The sequence below is a fragment of the Cavia porcellus genome, unplaced genomic scaffold, assembly GCF_034190915.1.
Source record: "Cavia porcellus strain 051 isolate PalLab524CR breed Dunkin Hartley unplaced genomic scaffold, mCavPor4.1 scaffold_27, whole genome shotgun sequence".
Taxonomy (NCBI): domain Eukaryota; kingdom Metazoa; phylum Chordata; class Mammalia; order Rodentia; family Caviidae; genus Cavia; species Cavia porcellus.
This window is the reverse complement of record NW_026947510.1, coordinates 16,506,483-16,519,740: the sequence shown is the minus strand read 5'-3', so window position 1 is coordinate 16,519,740 and position 13,258 is coordinate 16,506,483. Positions and strand designations below refer to the sequence as shown.

General features: G+C 40.7%; 1 protein-coding gene across 1 annotated transcript in view; it reads left to right on the top strand.

The window, feature by feature from the left end:
• The window catches only part of CUNH10orf67 (chromosome unknown C10orf67 homolog), a 107,856-nt gene that overhangs the window by 11,199 nt on the left and 83,399 nt on the right, over positions 1 to 13,258 (top strand). The window contains exons 2-5 of the mRNA XM_023562465.2: positions 1,999 to 2,009; positions 2,362 to 2,482; positions 4,717 to 4,860; positions 6,597 to 6,671. Coding sequence (XP_023418233.2) covers positions 1,999 to 2,009; positions 2,362 to 2,482; positions 4,717 to 4,860; positions 6,597 to 6,671 — 351 coding nt within the window. The remainder of the gene's footprint in view (positions 1 to 1,998; positions 2,010 to 2,361; positions 2,483 to 4,716; positions 4,861 to 6,596; positions 6,672 to 13,258) is intronic.

Genomic DNA, 13,258 nt, shown 5'->3' with positions numbered 1-13,258 from the left:
TTGACAGTATCCAAGGTCAACATGGTAAACTCTGCTGCCTTCTATGTAGGAGTCTAAAAAGGCTTATTGAAATCTCTTAGCATCCTTATCTTAATGTCTCCTCTTCCAAACCAGGTTCTGCATTTACTGCTGGTCATTCATGGACAAGAAGAATGAGATTGCTGTGATGGCCTTAGACTAGACAGTATTTATTCCCCAGTTCTATGGGTGACACATAGAAGACTTTGTAGCTAGCAAGAAAAGATGTGACCACGGGGCTCTGCTCCATCTGGTCAGCAAAGGAGAGGAACATAGATACTCTGTCTTTACAGCCTGTGTTGAAATTTGACAAATCTATTTGAACATTCCTGGTTTTGTTTTTTAAGCTAACATTTTATTTTATTAGTTTTTTTTTTTTTCTATTTTTTGGTCCCGGAGATCAAACTCATGACTTTGTGCTTGCCACACAGGCATTTATGCCACTGAGCTAAATCCACATTTTAGAAACAGAGATCTGTAGGAAGTTTGATCTAACTGGCAGCAAAAACGCATCCAGAAAATTGGCTTTCTTATTTACTGTATTACTGAGATGACTGTGATTACAGGGCCATGCAGGACTTTTCCACAATTGCTCCTGACTTATTCAGATGTTTTAGAAAGAGAACTTAACAATGGAACACAAGCTGGGGTGATATGAATATGTTGAAGAAGTAGGTCTCAAGCCTTTTGTTTTCAGGAATTTTTTTTTCTTTTTGAGACAGAGTCTCACTATGCAGTTCAGGCTGGCCTTCAGTTCACTTTGTAGCCCAGGCTGGTCTTGAACTTGCAAGCAGTTTCTCCTGTCTCAGCCTCCCAAGTGCTGGGATTACAGTTGTGTGCCACCACACCCAGTTTAGGACTTCTTGATAGTCACAAAAATTATTGGCAACTGCAGAGATCTTTAGTTTGTGTTAGTCATATCTACTGACAGTTGCCATACTCAAAACTTAAAAGAAGTCAAATACATAATTATATTATGCAATAGAATGATGAAGCAATTATGTACTAATAAGTTTGCTACTAATTTATCTCAGTAATGATAAAGCAATTATTTATTAATATAAAGACATTTAAATTTTTTTTATTATTTTGAAGGTAGTAAAATACAATAGAAGAAGATGGAAAAAGCCATTTTAGACAGTGCAGTGAAACTGGTACAGAACTTAACAGCAGGCTACCCAGGATAACAGTAATAGGTACTATAGTATATCTTATCTTCATAATAGTTGTTCTTTCAATCAGGTATAGCAAAATCAAATGAAATACAGAACATTATAGAATTTATCAAAACAGAATATTGAATAGAGCAATACCCTTAATCAGAACAAAGCAAAGCAGTGATAAAAATATTTGCCTTCAAAGAGATGCTAGAACGAAATCCCCCTTATTTATTATTGCTTATGATCAACCTCCCAAGAGATGCTCAGATTTCTGGCTCCCGTTTGCTCACGGGGAGGGTGGGGAAGAATGGGATGTTTGATTCTCAGCCTGTGCGCCTGTGGACTCCCAGCGGTGCACTCACAGTCGCTTAGCAGGGAGGCGAGGTGGTTGCTTGGTTTCCCAGCGCCCTAAGTTCCAACATGGCGTGAATCTCAGGCTGGTGGTTCAAAAAAAGCCACATTTTTAAAGAAAAAGTAATCATGTTCTTCAAAACTAAAACTTTAATGAGAAAAGTGTCACTGTTCTACATGTAAGCAAATGGTTTTCAGGCCTGTCCTAATGGAGGGAACCTGCTGAATTCTCACAGCTGTCCCGGTGTTTAGTTGCAAAACTTGTAGTCACTGGAAAATCCTGCTAGACAGAGTAACACTGAAAAAGACAAAAATCTTACTATGGTTATAAAAATGATCTTGAGCTCATGGATTCTCTCACAGAATGTCCTAGAACATCAGGACTTCTCAGACAGACTACATTTCAGGAGTCACCATCTGAAAGTGTTTCTGCTGGCTGTTCTCTGGGAACAGGTTGTAACTGTTCTAGCATGAGCGCAGGTAATCGTAGTACCTAGGATATTAAAGGGATAGGCTTACATTGTTTCAGAAGGTGTTAATAAGATGCACAGCAGTGCAGCTGCTGTGCCACAGTTCAGGGAATCTGATAACCTAACAGAACTCCTGAAAACTCCAAATCAGGAGCAAGGTTAATCTCGAAGTTTCCATGCTTCACCAGCCCCTTACTTAAAATATGACTATTAACATAGTCTGCATAGACTACTAACATAGTCTAACATAGCCTGCTATAACTGGTAACATAGTCTATAGACTACTAACAAATACTACCTGTACTAACATATAGTCTAAGGAAATATTTTATCAATTAAAATGTGCAATCTATTTTTTTCAGATATGTTCTTTCAGATGATCTAAAAATTGGCTTTTTCACCAGTGACCATGCTACCCAAACAGATACCAGTGAGATTTTGCCAATAAAAGAGTTAAGCTCATCTACACAAAACTTAGTGCAGGTAAATCTGTATTTATTTTGAAACTTCTATGGTAAGTTTTAGCATTGCTTGTCTTCATTTATCTTTCACCGACAGACTTGATGAAAAATTTTAAAACAGTATCCTCTTTGACAAAGTGAGCTGAATGATGATTGGAGTTTTAAAAATGAATACAAACTGTGATTTGTATTTATGTCATGCTTTCATATGTTAGTGTTTTTAGTAAAATGTTTTGTTACTTTTTATGCTTTCGACATTTGTGCATTTTCTATTTATGATACTTTAAAAAATTTATAGAATCTTTTGCATATAGGGAGAGAATGTAGAGAATGGTATATGAAAAAACTATGTTCCCTGGTATGATGGATTAAAAACTGATGACCAATTTAAATACCAGCTGAACTGAATCAGCATGGTGCTGAGTGTGGATGGCCCACCTGAGGATTACCACCACCATGAAAAGGAGACCTGGAGAGAAAGAGTAGTGTCGTTGGCTCTTTGTAGTTGATGTTGTTTGGTGCCGTTGGTACTCCCATTCCCGTGGTTTCTCCTGGAGGAGCTTGTCAAGCTTCCTTCCTGGTAAGAACTTGGCTGTTCTGATTGTCAGAGGAGCTTGGGATTGCTGTCGCCGAGAATGACTGCAGTTCACTTTAGGGGAGCTCTGCTCCTTACATTGAGCATCGCTTCCTGGCTCCAGAGGGGAAGATGTGTGCTGCTCAATCTCAGGAGAAGCTTGTCAGGCTGGCTTCCTGATATGAACTCATTTGTTCTCCTCATCAGAGGATTATTGTCACTGTGAATGGCTGTGGTACTTTTCAGCAGAGCCTGGGTGCCTATTTGGAGTATTGCTTCTTGGCTCCAGTGTAAAACCCTCAACCTACTGGCACAGATCCTTCATCCTACTGGCACAGACTTTCTAGTGTCCACTGCTGACCTCTGGGCCTTCCCAGCACAGATATGTAAAACAAGACTTTGATGAGTCATTGTCGAGGGCCTTAGACCTCCAGTTAGACTTGTGGGAGGCACTGTCATGGGCTCTAGGTCTTTAGCTGGACTCATGCAGGATATGGTTGTGGGATCCAGGCCCTCATCTGGATTCTCTAGGTCTTTAATGTGTGGCCAGATTTCCTGCACACTCTTTGTATTGACTCTTGGGGTAACTATATAAATAATACTGTAAATTATGTGTCCAGTGTGTAATTGTTTTCCTTGCAATCCCTGACTACAACACCTGTCACAGTTTTGTCAAAGGTCAATATTTTGCCATACTTTATTTGGGATGTTTTGACTGTTGCAGAACAAAACCTTTCCCATACATCATGTATCAAGGGTTATTATTAAAAATCTTAATAAAATTGTTACACAAAGTAGCATACCATTACAAATGCTCTTATGTACCTTGTTTTTATTTTTTGCTTAATATAACTTGAAACTCACCCTCTGTTGGCATATAAAGACCTTCCTCATTTATTTCATAAGTAAATCATGACACAAAATGTATATCATATATTTAGCTATCCCTCTGCTGATAGACATTTTGGTAGTTTCAAATCTTTTACTGTGATGAATAATCCTGCACATATTCATTTGCCAGGAAATCTGTGGTGTAAATTCTTAAAAGCAGGATTTCTGAGTCAGAGGATGCAAGCATTAGTCATTTTAAAGATATTGCCAAATTGCCCTGCATAGAGATTGTACCAATTTATACTCCCACTGGTAGCTTTTGAGGATGTCTCTTTCCTATACCCTTGCTGATTTACTGTCTTCTTTTATAAAGACAATTTTCAGAAATGTTTTATAGTTTCTTCCTCTTATAATGGGTGTGTTCATCTGGCTAAACTTCAATCCGTCGGATTTGGAGGAAATGATTGTGGCAGCTCAGGGGAGTCTTCTGATAGACACACCTCACATGTACTTGGTGCTGCTACTTGTTCCCTCCTCTCTCTTCTCTTCTTCCGGCACCTGCTTCCTGTTTCCTTCCATTCCACAATGGCGATGGTGCCATCCAGCCCTAAAAGCCCACTTCCTAACACCATAGTGAGATGAAGTTTCCACCCGCTTCATACCTCACACTCAGGATTAAACTCAGCAACATCAGCTTTGAAGATTGGTCCTTTGGTCAGATTAGCTGTCCTTTGGAAATCCCAGCCACCCGGAGATGGGGTTACTGGAACCCCTAACATACACCCCAGACTGAGAGGTAAACTTGGCAGGTACTGAGTTATGTGCCTCATTGCATACTTTTCAATTTTTAGGTTATTACATCCCTTCAGGTGGATTTTAGGTTCCTTAAAGAATTGGTGCAGTTGAAGTTTGAGGAGCGACTTAAAGAGGAGTCTTCTAATATCTTCATTGCTCTGTATGACAGGATCTTAGAGATGGAGAAGCACTGTCACCAGGTAGACATTCTCTCCTTTCTTCTCATTTAAATATGCACTGATGTGTTTCAGAGTGTGTGTACTGCAGTGTTGAAATTAGAGTCTTAAAGGGGAAGTAATTTGCATCTCATACAGCAACTAATATTTTGAGCTTTGTTTTTGTGTCAGAACTTTTTTTTGGTTTGCTTTTGTTTTTTGAGACAAGGTCTCACTCTGTAGTTCAGGCTGGCATTGAGCTCACTATGTAACAGCCCAGACTGACCTCAAACTTATGGTGATCCTCCTGCCTCAACTTCCCAAATTCTGGGAAGTACGCCTCCATACCTGGCCTTGTACAAGGAATTTTTTTTAAAGTACCTTGTTTATGAACTGGCTAATTCTCATATTAACCTAAAATTGGTATAATTATCTTTTTTCTTTACAGATGAGTCATAGAAAGTTTAATTAACTTGCTCAAGGTCACCATTAAACAGCAGAAAGAAAAGTCAGGTTTCAGGTCAAATAACTTGATGCTTGAGTTCTTGTTCTTTTTTTTTTTTTTTTTTTTTTTTTTTGTCTTTTTGAGATGGGGTCTCACTATGCAGTTCAGGCTGGCCTTGAGCTCACTGTGTAACCCAGGCTGGCCCCAAATTTGCGGTGATCCTCCTGCCTCGGCCTCTGGAGTGCTAAGTGCTAGGATCATAGGCGTGGGCCACTACACTCAGTTTTGAGTGTTTGTATTTAATCACACTTTTTTTTTTGCCAAGTACCAGTGGCTGAATTCTGGGGCTTCACACTCCCAACACCTTTCTCCCTTTTAAATTTGAGACTGTCTAAATTGCCCAGGATGTGCTGGAACTTACGATTGTCCTGCTTCAGCCTCTCAGAGCACTTGGATTATAGGCATGAACCACCACACCTACTTTATCCACAACTTTATAGGAGGTTATTTGTACTTTAGTGGCTCTGTAGGAACCAGGGGATGAAAACTGGGGCTTCCGGGGATTTTCTAAAATCTTTGGTTAGGGTAGCCAACTTATCTGTTATTACCATCAGGCAGTTATTATGTCTGTGAAAGAAAACTCATATTTTGTTGACTACAATGTAATAAATATGCTGAGTCTTTTAAATAAGTATACCTTATAGGTTTTTGAAATCCTAAAATGGAAACGCTATTAACATGATCTGTGGATTAGAAAGGAGCTCATCAAGGTTTAATCTAGATAATAAATTCAATCCTTTCTTGCTCAATAGCCTATTTGCTGTTTATATTCCATGCTGGAATCAGAATCAATATCAGAATCAAAAGCATTTTTTCAAAAATGCACTCTTTTATTTTTTTTCCTGCCTAAATAACCAAGGTATCTGATTGATCTGAGAATGACTGTAGTTGATAGATTGGCCCCTCCAGACTTCTTTTCACGCACCTATCTCGTCAAAAAGTATACAGACCAGAAGGAGCTATGAACCACAAAAGCATTCTGTTACTTGTTGTCCAGGCTGGCCTTGAATTCATGATCCTCCTGTCTCAGCCTCAACCTCAGATTTTGCCAGTATTATCTATACTGCATTAATTTTATTGTTATTGCTTTTGGTGAAGTGTAAGTAAAATTTAACTGTTACAATAGCTTAGTGTGAGAGAAACGATTATAAGTTGAACTTCTCGAGAGATTGCTGTGATTTTGACGGTGGGTTTTCCACAGAGTTCCTCCCTAGTACATGTGAGCTGTATTTGGAAACACACTGTCGTGCTTACTGTATTTATTTTTGGTTTGCAGAATGAGGAGAAGATTAGAAAAAGCTTTCAGCAGCAGTTAGCTGATGCCATTGCTATCATCAAAGGAATGTACCAGGTGGGTTTGGTGTTGGCGAGAGCAAGTCTGAGTTTGGTTTCTGGGCGTGCACCCAGCTGGCACACCCTGAGTGCCCAGTCTTTCTTTGTACCTTTAAAGTCTGTTTCCTGGATTTTTAGGTTATCATAAAGCGTTCAGGCCTGACACTGTTCACACTGAGACTGAATTCAACAAAATGACATTTTACAGTGATAACTCTCCAGAGACTGGAAAATTCTAATCTTGTATCCATGCTATCTGGGCAAGAATGAAAGTAACCCAAAGTTTGTCTGGTGAAGATGCATTTGCTAGACGATCAGATGATCTTAAGGGTGATCACGGGCCTGTTGGAAACTCCAGTGAAGGATGTTCTCACACCCTACGGGGAGGGACTTTCCAAGCGACAGGGATACTTCTATCTGCCAGAGAGTGCTTCAGTCTTACATAGTGGGGAAATTCACATTTTCAATGATTTTTTAACGACTTAATGAAGACTTTAGGCTTCTTTCAGTATTTGTGACTATAACCCCACTTTTCATTTTAATATACTTCTGCAAATAAATATTTTATAGCCATAGCTAATGGTCCTCTGCCACATACCTCTTTTCCTAGCACTTAACACACTTGTATTTAACTGTGTGATGGTTTGTTAAATGTCTCTGTTCTGCGCCAAACCACAAGCCTTACAAGGGCAGGAATGTTGTGTGACCTTTTCTGTGTCTAAGCACTGTGCGTGGTGCATCATTTAACTAACAGTGAATAGCTGTGGAGCAAATGAATATCGTGTCCCTGAGGCTGACATTAGTGTTGCCTGCACAACAGTCCTTGTGCCTAGCTATGCATTCTCTGCTCTCTGTTTCTCACTAACGGAAGCATTTCTGATTTTGTAGAAGCAAAAATGTTAGACACTTTGCTTTCTAGCTATGGCAAGGCCATGGGCAATGTCAGGTCTCATTGGTCAGCGGGCCGTTTTGGGAGAAGTGGTTCTTCCTAAGTAAAAGGAAGTCGTGGCATGAAACATCATTTTTTCTTCTTTGTTTGATAGTGCTCTATCTCCTTCTGATACTTGGAATTGCTGCAGCCATCCAGAAACCAAGGTTGGAGATCCAGTGGCTTGTGCTGAGAGGGCAAAAGGGAAAGACAGAAAGCTGTGGCCCTTGGTGAGATCATTGAGCAACTAGAGTAGCTCAGGGCTTGCCCTGCCTCTTGCTCTTCTATTTCATGAGAGAATATATTTTCATTGGTGTTTAAAGTGCTGTTAATTGGCTGCTCAATTATTCATAGCTGAAAATATTCTGAGCCAATTATCTGTCAGCAATCTTTGTGGCTGTGCCAAGATGGGTTTCCAAGGCAGCTGCCACAGTATGCCTCTTCTCATCCCGGATTCCCCTCCCTTTTAGTCGAGGCTGGCTTTTGTGGCTGGCTCATAAGCACGATATGTGAGGAAGCCAAGGCCAGGTCTAAAGCCTTGCAGCTCTATCCTCAGAATCCCAGAATCTCCACATTCAGACCTCGTCTCCCTGAGCGCAACAGCTCTGCTGAGAAGCCTAAACCCCAGGAAGCTCCGCTTGTAGGTGTCAGGGCTCCGGGCTCCTCCCATCCCACCTTTTCTTGCCATTTTAGCTCAGACTCAAAACTAGGAGTAGAGAAGCCTCCTAAATGACTCTGCCCACCACTCCATTAAAATGATTCCACTTAAGGTTACAGGGCTGCTGGAGCAGAGACAAGGCCTCCTTGTTGTTGCTGCCCTGATTCCTTGACTCGCAGGATTTGTGAGCACAATGAATGATCGTGTTTACAGTGCTGTGTTTGGGGAGATATGTTATGCAGTAGTAGATAGCTGGAACAGTGTCCACACACACCAACGAGCCATCCCTCAATTCAATTTGTTGGACAGATTACTTTTCTAAAGGTTTTCTGCTAGCTCACAGCAGTAGCATCATGATTAAGAGTTAGCATAGTTTATGTTTTGAGGAAGGACCCAGGAAGCAAACTACTCTGGATTGGAATCCTGGCTGTGCCATGTAGTGACCATGTGACCTTTCACAAAGTACTAGTGTCTCTGCCTCAGTTGCTTCTGCTGTCAAATGAAGATCATACCAACCTCACATACAAGTTTTGAGGGTAAAATGAATGGATGGTTTTTGGAGCCCTTAGAACACAGTTAATGCCATCCAAGTATTGATTAAAAAAATAAACATCTTCACGTATTCATGGTGCTCTTTGGTGTTGGTATCTTTGTCTGCCTCTTTATTATTTTTAGTATTTAGATTTATAGACTCTGTCTGCTGACTACAGATATGATAAAGTAGCTTTAAGATATCTATAATCATCATCAATATTTATTGTGTTGAACTATATGAAATTGCCATATTTAGAACCAAAAAAGATAAGATATCAGCAATTTCATAAGGTTAAAACCAATATACATAGATTTTTAAAAATGCATGGATATTTTGACAAATAAAAGACAGCAATAAACTTCATGAAATATAGATTAAGTAAGGCGAATTTATCTTCAATTTCACAGCACTGAGTGAGTGCTCAGTGCTAAAATGTGCTGTACACTGAGTTTATGGAGACTTAGCAGAGATGGACAGAGAGAGAGAAGAGCATAAACCAGTCATACTGTGGGCTGACGTGTGCCAAGATAAGTACATAGAGCACGATTTATGGAGCACCACAGAGGACCAGTTATTTCTGCTGTGCTCTTTGGGAAGACTGTAGAGGACATGATATTTGTGCTGGGTTTAAAATTAAGTACTCTGTTGACAGAAAATAAATCAAAATGAATCCTAGCTGAGCAGTGTACTACATGTCAGAATATTTTTGGTAGCAAGTGAGAGAAATCTAATTCACATTTATATTGGCTAAAAGGAGATTATTTGGTGTGTGTGACTAAAAAGAATAGCAGCAGCACCTCATGAAAAGCTGGGTCTAGGTGTTCAAATCAATGAGAAATTCCTCAACCACTGAGTCTGCCTTCTCTGATAATTTAATTTCCAAACACATTCCACATGGGGGCAAATTCGGAGAGTGTATTTTTCTAAACAGATCCTACAAGGGTCAAAGACTAACCCAGAATGACCTTTCCTGGATAGTGTGGCCAGTTCAGAGTCACATATCCATCCCTGGGAGGTTGTCTGAATGGAAGAGAGGTTATGTTATCTGAAGGAGGGATGCTGGTTAGGTAAAACTGTCAGGGAAAATAGCTCCCCAGTTCTCATATCAGGTGATAGAGAAAATGCAACCTGGTCAGAGAATTGCATGTGGTCCGAGTTGTAATGTTACATATGGTAACCACCAGCCATATGTGGTTCCTGCAGTTGAAATTGAAGTTAAATTAACAAGCTGGTTCTTTGGTGACAACTGTCTTGATTACTTTTCTCTCATTGCTGACACAAAATACTTAGCACCCAAAATTAAGGAAGTAAGGGTTTATTTAGCTCACAGTTTGTGGAGGTTTCAGTCTGTAATCAACTGGCTCCAAGGGAGGATGGCATGGCACAGGGGCAACAGTTCATAGTAGCAGAAGACAGCAAAAGGCTTGCGTGGAGCAAGCCTCTTTTCCTCCCCTGTATTGTATGCAGGCTACCTGCCTACACCATCTCCACGCCCTCCTCTTGCACAGGCCCAAGATGTTTACAAGGTGAAGACCCTGCCCCCCTGCTGAGTCACATAGTTAAGCTTCTGAATGTTTTTCAATTCTCAAATTGACACAAGCTATCAAACATTACAATGTATCCTTTGTCAACTTGGCAACCAGATACATTCCTTTAAATGGATCTCCAGGTACAAAGACATGCTTATTCTTAGTATTTTACAACTTGAACATTATAACACAGGTTAAACAATCCTTATGAACCAGTATTGTCTATTGATATTATATTAAATTAGAACCATAACATTCTTCCCCTGACCCACCCCCAAAGATTCATGCACATCCCTTTATGCAAAAAATATTTAGTCCATCTGTAAGAGTTGCCAAAGTCCTAACAGTTTCAGCATTGTTGAAAAGTCTAAGTCTCCTCTAATATGTAAGGAAATTCTCAGCTGCAAGCCCCTATACAAATGAAAACAAAATTAAACTCTTCCAACATTCAATGGTACAAGACAAACATTTCCATTCCCAAAGTGACAAATACAGGGTGGAGTGGTGGTGGTGGGGGGGTGTTACAAAGCATTGGGACCAAAGCAGGTCCAAAATCCAGTAGGGCAAACATTAAATCCTATAGTTCTATGTGCATCTGAAGCAGTCTGAGAAAGTTCCAAAGGGCTTGCCTCTATGGCACTTCTGGTGGTTGTAGCTTCCATGGATTCTGTCTGTGGCTCACTCTGATCCCTTTCTGTAGGTTTCCTTAGATGATTCAGGTTCCTGGATTTCCCAAACTTCAAGGGTCTCCATTGTATCTTTATCTTTATCCTCACAACTTCACATATTGTCCTATTAGGGGCATGCTACCTGGCCTTCCAGACCTTCTGAAATTGAGGTGGAAGCCTCCTTAACCCTACAACTCTTGCATTCTGCATGTACCTAAAACCAGCACTATGTGGATGATGCCAAGGTCTGCTGCCAGCTGGAGCAGTAGCCAGGATTTTCTCTCTCTTGGCCATAAGGTTGAGTGCCTAGATCACTGGGCAGTCTGAATCCTATTCCGAGGAACAGATTTTCCATACTGTCAGCATTCTGGAACATGGTGTTCTACAGCTTTCTCCTCAAAGCAAAGTCTTTCACTTTTACAGATTTGAGGCCACAAAAGGTGCAGACTTGCTGCTTCCTGTGATGCCCTCAGGCTATCTTTTCTATTCTGCTGTTCCTTCTCAGCAATCAAGATCCCTTTAGTGCTATCTTATCATTCCACAGATTTACTGGACCTTGCTCCTGGCCAAACTCATAACATTTTAAATCATCTTGCTGGGTTCTCTACTCTTGATTCTCAACATAGATCTGGCTAAAAGCCCCCAACAGCAACCATGCCACAACCTTAATATTCGACTGCCTGAAAATTTCTTCTGCCAAATTGATTAATCCACTGCCCTTAATCTCAGTCTTAGGAAAAATCTCTGGACATGAGCAAAATGCAAATAAAGTTTTGGTCAATTCATAACACACATCACCTGGAGTCCAACAGCCAAAGGAGTCCTTCCCATCAGAAACCTCCTGAGCCTGGTCTTTACCAGCAGGATTTCTATCAGCCTTCTGGTCTTCTGAGTTCTAACCAGAATCTCCCATGCAGAACAGCCTAAGACATTCCAGTACTACTCTTTCAGGCAATATCTCTGAACCTTTGAAAACTCTTCCCAAAAAGGCTCTTGAACTACATGGTCAAGTATAGTCATAGCTACCCACTTCTTTGGAATCAAATTTTGCCTCAGTTACTTTTCTCTTGCTGCTGAGACAAAACACCCAAAGCCCAAAGTTAAAGAGAAAAAGGTTTATTTAACTCAATTTATAGAAGTTTCAGTCTGCAATCACCTGGTTTTGAGGCAGGGTGGCATGGCACAAGGGCAGCAGTTCAAGGGGGCAGAAGACAGCAAAAGCTACAAGAGCAAATGCATAGATGGGGGGCAGAGAGCAAACCTCTTTTCATCCCTTATATTGTATGCAGACTACGTTACCTCCTCTTGCACAGGCTCAGGCTGTTTACAAAGTGAGGACCCTGGCCCTGGATCCCTGCTGAGTCACTTAGCTAAGCTTTTAAACTTCTCAAATCTCAATGTATTACCCATTACCACAACTCTTCAATGCTTTTTTTTTTTTTTTTTTTTTTTGTCTGTTGTTAAAATAGAGCCTTGTTATGTAGGTCATTCTGGCTTCAAACTTGAGATCCTTATGCTTTGGTCTCCAGAATGCTGGGATTGCAGGCATGAGCCACCATACCTGGCCACAACTTTTCAATTCTTGACATGATTCAGATAGTGGTATTATTAATAACAGGAGTCACCTCGCAGCCTTATAGTCTAAGATGGTGTTCTTGCTAATTAGAAGGTAAGCCTCATTGTGTCTATGCACCTACAGCAGTACCTCTCCTCTGCCAGCTGGTTTATCCAAAGTGTGGTACCCAGACATGAAGTCTAAATATCTTCTGCCTGGTTTCACCTCATGGAGTAAACACTCAAAGTAGGCAGTGATAGCTTCATTTTGTAGCTAGGATAATAAGGCAATGTAAAAGATACAAATTTCAAAGCTAGATGACCTGAGATCTTCACTATCTGTCATATTGTCTCATTTTCTTCCAAATAGTTGTCCATGTCTTCGTATACAGAGAATTCATACAAAACAACATAGTATAAAGCTGATCCGAACTGAATGAGGAAGGCATTTAGGTCTTCAAAACCAGACAATAGGGAAGTCGCTAATGGCTGTTGTCGAGTCTCTCGTTCTCTTCAAGATAGCTGTCCGTACTTTCATGTATATTGAAGTTCAACAAAACAAAACAGGCAGGGGGGGAGGGGTTATGTGGTTTCCCAGTGCTCCAGGTCCCAGCATAGTGCAGGTCCCAGTAAACGCTAGAGGCTCCCGTCCTGGGCCGCCGAGCCTGCCACACTCACAGCCACTTACAGTAGCGGGGGTAGGGGGTTGGGGAGTGTTTCTTTCTAATGGGTTG